This window comes from Solanum tuberosum, unplaced genomic scaffold (genome assembly GCF_000226075.1).
Source record: "Solanum tuberosum cultivar DM 1-3 516 R44 unplaced genomic scaffold, SolTub_3.0 scf00132, whole genome shotgun sequence".
Classification (NCBI taxonomy): Eukaryota; Viridiplantae; Streptophyta; class Magnoliopsida; order Solanales; family Solanaceae; genus Solanum; species Solanum tuberosum.
The window spans coordinates 819023-829372 of NW_006239055.1; the positions used below are offsets into that span (position 1 = coordinate 819023).

The window sequence follows — 10350 nt, forward strand, 5'->3', positions numbered from 1 at the left end:
TAACTTAAACAAATTTCCAGATTTTTATTATTTCCAAAAATTGAATATTTCCCATTCTTAGCTTCTTCCTAGCCATTTCAAAATGCGAGATGTTACACAACCAAATGAGAAAATAAGTTAGGTTCGAAAATATTTTTCATTTACCAATCATGCACTAGAAAGTAGTTTTCGAAAAATACTTTTCATGGAAAACATTTTTTTATTACCAAACACACCCATAGGGTGGCTACAATCTCATCTACTCCTCTTGTAGTCATCAATCACCATTAATATCTCTTCCTCACCTTTTCCCCCCTCTGTTTAAAGTTTAAACTTCAATCCCTTTCCTTTTTGTTCCTTTTCATAGTAGATACATCCAATCCAAGCAATTTGGTGAAAGCAATAAAATTCTCTACTTTGTAAACATCACAGTTCCAAAGAGTGAGGAGAAATGGCAACTACGGCATTTGTAGAATTCAGTGTTGTTGTTCGTCCTCAATCAAATTTCGTAAATACTCCATACTTGCAGCAGCTTCATAGTCATCGTCCCTTCTTATCCCTAAGTATTCCCAAATCAACTGCTGCTCTCTCATTCACTCAATCTCAAGGTTAGTACCATTTTTTTAAAAAAAAATTCCATTTTTTGGGGTTGTTTCAAATTGGTGAATTTGTTTGCTCAATTGATTAGGGTTTGGATGTGCAATTGAGAGACAACAATGTGACCGTGGGGATTTTGTTCAAACATCAGCTGTTCGGGAGTTGGCTGGTTCTCTTATTTCTGCTCAGGGACATCGGTTTGCTATTGTGAGTGTGTTTCTCTTTTTACCCTGTATTTGTTCTCCATTACTATCCTCTGTTTCAATTTGTTTGTCTGGTTTTGACTTGCACAGAGTTTAAGAAAGTAAAAGAAATCTTTGAGTCTTGTGATCAAGTATGTAATGTGAAAAGTTGAAATTAAATAGTTGCCAAAAAGAGGAAAGAAACATTCTTTTGTAAATGGAATAAAAAAGAAAGTAGGAATGGAGGGAGAATTACCTATTGGTTAGGCTGCTTACAGTTGGGATCAAAAAACACCAAATTTGATGACTTATGAAGGGGAAAACAAAGTAAAATCATGCTATTGGAGATGTCATGTCGGAAAGGCTCTTATTCGTTCCTTGCGCTTAGCGGGAGCTTAGTGCACCAGATTGACCTTTTTATTACATATCTGATTTTCTTTGGTTACTCTCCCAATAGTTGCTTGCTTATTGTTACATTTTAGTAATCTCTTCGTATCTTTTTACCCTACTATTTCCTCTTTGACCGGACGGAAAAGATTGATGCTTTCCTGGATTTGGAAACTATTTAATTCTTCCATTCTTATTCTACCATCATCATGACTCACAATGCAAACATAAATTCAGCTTTTTTTGAGAAAAAGCTATCCTCTTTTGAAAGGATGTTGTGGTGATTGAAAAATGGATGGCAAATGAAATCGTTAGAATACAAAAGAAAGGATTAAAAAATAAAAAAAGATGAACAATGAGTTGGATGTAAAAAAGTCCTCCATTTGTGACGCTCTTTCCTTTTTCGTATGTTTAAAAAATGACCTATTTAATTTCTAACTTTCCGTCTTTTATCCTTGATATCCTGATTTTATTGCCACATAAATTTCATGGATTATTTTAAGACCTCTAAACGTTTTCTTTTTCTTAAACTCCATGACCAGTAAAACAATTTACAAAATGAAACAGAGGAAGTAACTTTGTTAGTAGGATATTTTGGCATTTTTATGTTTATTTAGCTTATGTGTCAAAGGTCTTTCTTTTCTTTCCTTAAACTCTGTGTCCCATCAACACTGCCAGAAAAATTGGGTCTCAGGGGGTATTTTATTAATGTAAGGATCTTTAACAGCGAGAATAGATTATATCATAGGTGAAGGTATAGTCAATATAGCTATAAATTGCCATCCATTTATTCTCTAGAAAGGATTTCAAGATGTTGGCCATTTTGTCTCAAACATTTGGAATTTTATCTCTCTGCATGATTGTAGCAAGCTAATGAACTTATTCTGTTGCTCTTTCGTGTGTTTGGTTTGACTTAAAGTCATATTGCTGTTGACTTTGTTATAGCTTCAATATTTCAACTTCTGTTGGTTCTTTTCTGTATTATTGAAAATTGATTGCCCTTTTTGGTTCTAAAGGTGGTGGCACGTTTTAATGATCTGATCACCAAGAAGCTTTTGGAGGGAGCTTTGAACACTTTCAAGAGTTACTCAGTTAGAGAAGAAGACATTGATGTATGTGTCTTTTGTTCTTGCTACCGTCTCAAAAAATTATATGATTAATTGATTATAACATGTAGACCGAGGCACTGTTAGATAATAAATTCTTCATGAATTATGTCTATGTATTTTGGTCTTGCTTCTCCGTTATTTCTGGTCCATCACTCTTTTTAAAACCTTCTGATTATCTTTTCCTTCAATATAAATATGCCGGGAGTGAGGATGAAAGGAAGAAAGTCACTGGTTGAGCTCACATTGAAGATTAATACGTTAGATCAACAATTAAAACTACAGCAAATCCAAAGTGAAGGGGAAAGAAAAACACTGATCACTTTAATATGCCATTAACATTGGTGCATTTGAACATACACCCCCTCAGAAAAAGAAAGTTAAGTTGTGTGGTTCCATGAACTTTTTGTAGTAAATACTTCTTAAGATCCAATCTTCATCATGTAAAACTTTTCCATGATGTGCCATGTTAGAGCATGAATACCAAATATTACTCATTTATAAAGAAAAAAACACGTCATAATGGTATTTTTGTTTTAGAATATGTTGTATCATAGATTTGAGGCAGAGTTTAGGCATGATCAGTAGTGTCTTCCATTTCAAGGCATCATTTGTCTTTTCCTCATAATGTGTTGTGTGCAGGTTGTGTGGGTTCCTGGTAGTTTTGAAATTGGTGTTGTCGCACAGCAACTTGGCAAGTCAAGAAAGTATCAATCAATATTGTGTATCGGTGCTGTGGTGAGCTTCTTTCAGATCTTGACGTTGTTTTGTATACCTTCTTGTTCTGTTCTTGCTTCCTTCAATTGTTTCTTTTGATGGTCCTTTTGGTTATACGACTGTGAAAATATGAGTGTTGCGGATAGTTTTCTTTTAGTTTTTCAGCTCTAGCTTATGTCTTACAGGACTATCAATTTTCATATTGAGCTTGATTCAAATGAATTTCAGAGGTAAACAAATAGGATTGATGAGAACAGTAGTGAATGTGTCCTTTCTTCCTGATGAGAAGATCGTGCTTTGTTACAACCCTTACTCCATCAATGAAAAAATTAATGGAATATGAAACAAAACTCTATCAAGGATGACATATTATAGGACTACTTTTGATACAACAACTATGACGCCTCAGTCCCAAAAAAGTTAGAAATAGATAAGAAAAATAATATATGTAAGAAAGGTATTGAGATTAAATTCCTTATTGAAGTTTATGTTACTTGGATTCATCAAATTGATACTCTTTTGTGGTTTTTGGGTTGTAATGATGTTGGAAATGAAAGATCTATCAGAATCTGCTCTATTTGAATGATATGATTTGTCTTGGCCAGTGTTTTCTGATTTTTTCTTTTTTTAGGATGTATTATCTTTCTAATCAAAAGTATTAGGCGTTCTAATTGAAAAAGATGGCGATATAAAGCTAAGATCAGAATATCAGAGCTAAGACCAACAGAGAAATACCTGCTATGTCAGTAGTTATTCCTATAACTTAAACGATCCATCTTTCTGGTTTTTGTCTCTTATCTAAATCCTGACATGACTAATATTTTCCACAGGTGTTCGGAAGTTAATTTTGTTGCTTCTTGTTTTGTGTGGATTATTATCTTTTAATTTTCTCTTTTTCTGTGTGTTTTGTGGCCAGTAGATTAGAGGTGATACCTCCCATTATGATGCCGTGGTTAATGCTGCCACATCTGGAGTACTTTCAGCAGGTTTAAATTCAGGTAAGTGGCCTATTTTTTGCATTGTCAGTCTCACAGTATTTTCTAATTATATTTTTAAAATTTTGAGCATAATTTTTTGAAAGGTACAATTCTTGAGCATTATTAGCGCTTCCCGTGGTATGCTAATCTCCATGAGATATGGAAATGGCATATCCTAGATATCATGTCCCCCCACAACTGGTCCCTACCCTTATTATTCGTGTTCCTTCACTCCTAGGTGATTCTCTCTCTGTTACTCGGAGCATAATTTGAGTTTCTTATCCTTTCTTTTAAGAGGGTTAACAAACTCCTTCGCATTTGCAATGTAATATGACTTTGGGTGTCCGAGTAAGAGTTGGTAAGTCCGTGTGTATTTATTCTAATGCCATCTGTGTCAAACAGTGAGTTGCAGATTATTTTTCTTTCTCTGGTTTCAAAATTTGGGTCTATGAAAGAGTACCATTTTTTCTTCTTTTTATGTATTGCTTAGTTTTAGTATGAAAAAAGGAATTGAGTATTTTATGAACAGTGGTAAGAGAAAAGTATGTCGTTAACTATTGGAGCGTGTGAACTGTTAAAAATCTAGGAATTTATGTATGACTCTACTTGTCAAGCGAAAAACCACATTGTTTAATTTACTTATTCAGAATTGAGAACCACATGATTCTTGGAAGTTTTAAATGTTGTATTATTAAAGGCGTCAAACAACTTAACATTACAAAATGGTTAGTGTTTCATGGTGTGAGATGTAATGTTTAAGTAATTGTATAACAATAGGGAGTTTTCTGAAAACTTTCAACTTGACCTCTAATACAGTGTATCTATTTCGAGTTACTGTGCTAGCAAGTTCTCATGTGTCAAAAGCACAGAAATCTCACTTTACGCATGAAAATTAAACACAAGAAGGTAAATGGTTGAGTCATCTTAGAGTATTACCGTTTTCCAATTGGTTCACTCCTGTCACACTTAATGTTTTTCCTTCTTCTCTAATCCATTGCAGTACAAGAAGAAAAGATACATCCGCACTTTTGTCACTCTTTGTTAATTATTAGAAGATTGGTCTTTTGTTAAGGACTATAATGCAATAGCCAATTCTACATCTTTATCAAATCCTCTAATAACTACAGCTACTTTAAATTTATAAGCTATTCTATAGTCATTATTAGCTGCTGCCTTTTCAGTTTATTTTTGCATTAGCTGATGAAAATTAAAATCTTCGTAATTTAATGAGTTGCAGGTACTCCTTGCATATTTGGTGTCCTGACATGTGATACCTTGGAACAGGTAATTTTGCTAAGCTATCAGTTCCTTTTTTTCACAAGCATATTAGTAGGATTATATTTATAGTAGCCACTAATTGTTATAGTGATTTTGCAGTAACCTGTCATACCTTTTGTCTTTATTTCAAACTTCAATCAGACAAGTTAAATCCTGGACATAATTACAAGAGATATGACCTTTTACTAATGTTTCCCAACAAACATTTATAGCTTTAACTTTATCAACAGAAAAAATAGATTTAAAGTAAAATACCAAAGCTTGGAGCTTCACCTTTAATCATTTTATTATCACACCTATCTACTGTCTCGCTTATCCTTCTATACTAGTAGTCATAGTATTTCTCATGTAGTTTCTTGTCCTTAAATTCCTGTTACTGTCTATTGTCTCTTGTACTTCAATTATCGCATAACTTTGTTGTAGTTACTGTTCTTTTTTTTTTCAAAATGCTTTGTCATGCTTTCTTTAGTATTTTGTCATGATTTCTTCACTTCTTTTATTTCTTTTTTTGGTATGCTTTGATATGTTATTCCTTTAGCGGAGGGTATATCAGAACAACCTCTCTACCTCCCAAGGTAGGAGGAGTAAGGTTTGTGTGCACTCTACCCTCCTCAAACCGCACTTGTGGGATTACACAGCATATGTCATTGTTGTTGTTGATTGTCACACCTATTGACCAATTGATCTAGAAGACTACGTGGGACATGACTTGACCATGTTCGGCAACCATCTTTCATTTTACCCTCTATATGTGGTACTTTAACGGTTTTATGGTCAGTAGGATATCATATTTCCAACTTTATCTAATATGCACCTTGTTTATCCAAGTAGCCTAAATGTTTTGGGAGGAAAAGAAGTTGAACAAACCTAAGTTCTGCTGCTATTAACTGTTAATTTCTGTGGATCACTATAATAATTTACCGCCTCTTTTATCTATTCATATCTCTACACATTCTTCTTGGCTTGTTGGACTGCTGATCATAACCCATCTAAGTCTCCCCTCCCTGTATTATTCTCTCTATCAGCGTCGTTATGGTGTGTGGTAGTATATCATATGATAGAAATCCTATAATGTTGCAGGCTTTCGACCGTGTTGGTGGGAAGGCTGGGAATAAAGGTGCTGAAGCAGCATTGACAGCCGTAAGTTGCCTGTCTGTAACTGTGTGGCATTTCATATTGTCATTAACAAGTTGTCAATCTTGTCTAATTTTTGCTGAAATTGCCTGCCTTGTTATATGGTGCTTTTAAAAAAGACAAACCCAATGCCAGTTTAACAGGAAACTAGCATGGAAAAAAGTGAAATATCTAGTTAACAATTCTTTTAATATCTTCTGTTCCATGCAAAACTTCAACTTTTAGGTCAGACAGATTTTCAATCGATTTAGTTTGTTAAGGTGTATAATAGTTTGGTAAGTGTAGTTTGAAATTTCCCGAGTTCAAAAAGGAACTCACGATGTGTTCTAGTGATCAATGACGTGGGGTAAAAACCACAAAAGATTAACCCTCAAATCCTAGGGTTCAAATACTAGCAGAGATACCATAAGTCTTGCATAAGTAATGTCGTGTTTGGTAGTTGGAGGTAAGTTATTCATGTATAGTATTAATTCGTGTTTGGTTTGCAATGTAGAAACCCACATAACTAACACATGTATAAGTTATGAGTGAATCTATGTATTATTTTATGCAGGATAGAAGGTCAAATAACTCAACCCTGCATAAAATAATACATGTATTCCTTCATAACTTATCCATCTATTACTAATATCTGCATAACTCTAACCAGCTACCAAACAACCCCTAAGTGATTTCTTCCGATCTACCTAAATCCTTTGTGGGGCATAATTACCTAGTGTTGGTGAGAGGTAGAAGGTACAAGGTGGGTAATTGAGGTGCTCTCAAGTTGGTCCGGACACCACCGTATGTCTAAAAAAATAATGTTCAAAGTTCAGATAGCTTTGGTTTTCTTAGAATTGTAGTTCATTGAGCTTGAAATTTGAACTTATATTGTTTGTGCTAATTTTTTCAGATTGAGATGGCATCTTTGTTTGAGCACCATCTGAAGCCATTACAGTAGGGAAAATACCTTCTTTTTTTGCTGTAACTTTATTGTTGGAAGAAAGTTGTAGTAATTTGGCAATTGTGTTTTTTGAGGAACCAAAATTGTCAAAATTGCTCTAAATTGTTTGCAGGGATAACATTTGTGAACCAAACTGCAGTTGTTCCAATGTTGTATTTTCAAATAATAATAATAATAATAATAATACATCTATTTCTCCGAAATATTAGGAGTTCGGGGAAGGAGAATAAGAGTTAGGACAATTGTTTCAATGGCCAACTTGACCATCACATCCACTCATAGAATTGGGGAGGTGGGCACAATTTGGCCCGTAAATATTATGACAGATTTGCCACAAGTGAGGTCCCTACGAAATATATAAGGATCACCAATATATGAATAACTAATATTCGACCAATCAATATTAATTTTTTTTAGAATTAGTTGTGAACTTTGTGGCTAATCCATCGTTATTTCACTTGTATCTAATAAAAGTTTATCGCTAATTCATCACTAAATAGGATTAGCAGCATATTTTATTGTTTAACTATAAAATTTATTATCAATTAATTCATTTTTCATTCAAACGATTTTTCATCAAACTAGTATTAAATATTTATTCATACGATTTTTCAAAGAGTGATTTTTATTAGTAATTGAAAAGACTAAGAAACTAGAAAATAAGCAAGAAACTTAGAAACTAAATTCAACAAGAGAATGTTTTGTTTAGTTATCCACTTGAATTAACTAATTTGATTTATATGATTTATTGATTGACATAGATTATTATTCATAAGAATCTTGCGAGTTCTTACTCACCTATTCGAGTTAACCTATTACCTATATCTCTATGGAATTAGAATTAACAAGAACCCATTAATAATTCATGTATTATAACCATTCAAGACAATTAGGTTTCCAATCTCAAAAATCATTTCATATATCTATTTAAGGGTTAATACTACGGTTTTTATATGCATTTTTTCTATTACTACTATAAAGTTTTAATTACAAGTATTAACAAATCATTTTAATTTATAAATTAATTAATTATATTTATAAATTAATTAATTTATATAATGTTAATAGGTGAAAGAAAGAAATTATGAGACAGAATAAGTTTATAATTATCAATTATACCTTTTAAGGGATTTCTTTTAACACATCACACACCACACCCCACGCCCACATACCCATGTCGGTTTCTCTTTCCACCCATGCCAGTTTCTCTTCCTCTTCTAACTTTTCCATTCTTCTTCTTCTCCATTCAAACGTAAACTGCCACAAAGTTGAGTTTATGAACGATGTACCTCAACAAGATCCAAGATCAAAGTATGTATTCCTATCTTATTGTAATTTGTTCATAATAATTAATTCACTTTCTTTTTCAAAATAATTTTTTTCAATGTTTTTTCAGTGCTTGTGGACTATACGCATGTCTATTTGCTAAAAATATTAGCAATGGAGTTTTTGATATGGGTTACATTGACATCGATGCAACATACCATCGTCAAAGATATGTCACAATCATATGACAATATGGAAAAAACAAGAATGTTGATGGCACAACTAATGAGAGCGAAATAATTGACACTATTGCTAGCAAATATGGTGGACCGGACATAGGAAAGGAACATGCTCCGAATACTATCAATTATTCTACATCAAGACCAATGAGATCAGTTGGAAGATAGATGATTGGCTTAGAATTCCATTCCAAATGATTACCAGCAGTAACCAGTTTTAATTTTTTAGTCTACATTTGAAAAACACTACATACACATAGGAGTAAGTAGTACACATAATAAATGTTCTGAAACCATAATTCTTTAAGTTAAAAGACCCAAAAAAAATCAAACGGATCTGTTTGTCACAATTAAACAACTAAATTAAAATTAAAAGAAATTATGACTAATTTTAGCAGGGTATATCTTCCTGTTGTGTTCCTTCCGACGACATGTGATGCACTTAACTTTATACCTCTTGAATTTCACATCAACAAACTCCTTCCAACGTTCAAGTTATGATCTCCCTATCTTTCTTTTAGAACTAGGCAGCAACAAATTAGACTCCGACACATAACTTGGTATATCCCATGTACTCTCGCATGGGAGAGGTTCAAGAGAAATTGCATATGCGTCCTCAAAAAATTTCAACTATAAAAAGGAGAGCAATAATCTGATTCATGCAGTTTTCTGTACTTAAGACCAAGTCAATTGTAAGCATTCTTTAATTATAAACACTAACCTGATCATTTCTATACCAATATCATACCAAGACTAAACATTGGTTCATACAAAATTCATACCAAGAAGAGTACCAGATTCAAAATAAACACTAACATGAACATTCAAAATAAACACTAACCTGAACATTCAAAATAAACACTAACCTGAACGTTCAAAATAAACACTAACATGAACATTTCTATACACATTTCATACCAACACTAAACATTAGTTCATACAAGAATCATACCAAGAAGTGCACCAAACTTACACAAGTTAATTGTAAAATTATTTAATCATAAATTAACCATATATAAATCAATTCCATTGTGGGTATATGCAAATTCCTATACCAAATTCATGCCAAAAGAAAACAATTCTTATTTAAAATCGAACAATATAAACTAAAAAAATTGTTCAAATAAAAATTGAATACTATTCACTAAATCGAATAAAATTACGTAATTTTATTGATATACACAACTAAAACACATTCGAAATAAACACTAATTTGAACAATTTCAACTATCACCGTGCTTAATCAATATTGATAAGAAGCCCTCCATCACAGAGAAAGATAACGGCGAAACAAGAAAAAAATTGTGAGAGAAGAGAAAATTTTGAGCTATTATTGTTTTGAGCGTTGATAGAGAAAGATACGAATATTGAGTAAAAAATAAGCGATTTATGTTTTGATAGATAATTAACAAGTGAGAGAAAAGGTTAGTACTATTTTGAGCTAAACAAGAAAACAAATATTCTGATTGTTATGACTCTCCTGATTTTACGCCTATTATTAATTATCATTACTATTATTAATTTGTTTGTTAATATATATATATA

At 32.6% G+C, this 10350-nt stretch overlaps 1 protein-coding gene across 1 annotated transcript; it reads left to right on the forward strand.

Moving 5' to 3' along the window:
- Positions 1 to 254: 254 nt before the first annotated feature.
- Positions 255 to 7433, forward strand: LOC102588039 (6,7-dimethyl-8-ribityllumazine synthase, chloroplastic). Its single transcript, XM_006351011.2, has 8 exons — positions 255 to 587; positions 668 to 783; positions 2162 to 2257; positions 2894 to 2989; positions 3888 to 3966; positions 5183 to 5229; positions 6304 to 6363; positions 7250 to 7433. The coding sequence occupies exons 1-8, from the start codon at positions 431 to 433 to the stop codon at positions 7295 to 7297; spliced, it is 699 nt and encodes a 232-aa protein (XP_006351073.1). The 5' UTR covers positions 255 to 430; the 3' UTR covers positions 7298 to 7433.
- The last annotated feature ends 2917 nt before the right edge of the window (positions 7434 to 10350 follow it).

Excerpts from the sequence above, each read along its gene's own strand:
- LOC102588039 (XM_006351011.2), top strand. The coding sequence starts at position 431 with ATGGCAACTACGGCATTTGTAGAATTCAGTGTTGTTGTTCGTCCTCAA. Across the intron at positions 3,967-5,182 it reads TTCAGCAGGTTTAAATTCAG|GTACTCCTTGCATATTTGGT; the intron begins GTAAGTGGCCTA and ends AATGAGTTGCAG. Across the intron at positions 5,230-6,303 it reads CATGTGATACCTTGGAACAG|GCTTTCGACCGTGTTGGTGG; the intron begins GTAATTTTGCTA and ends ATAATGTTGCAG.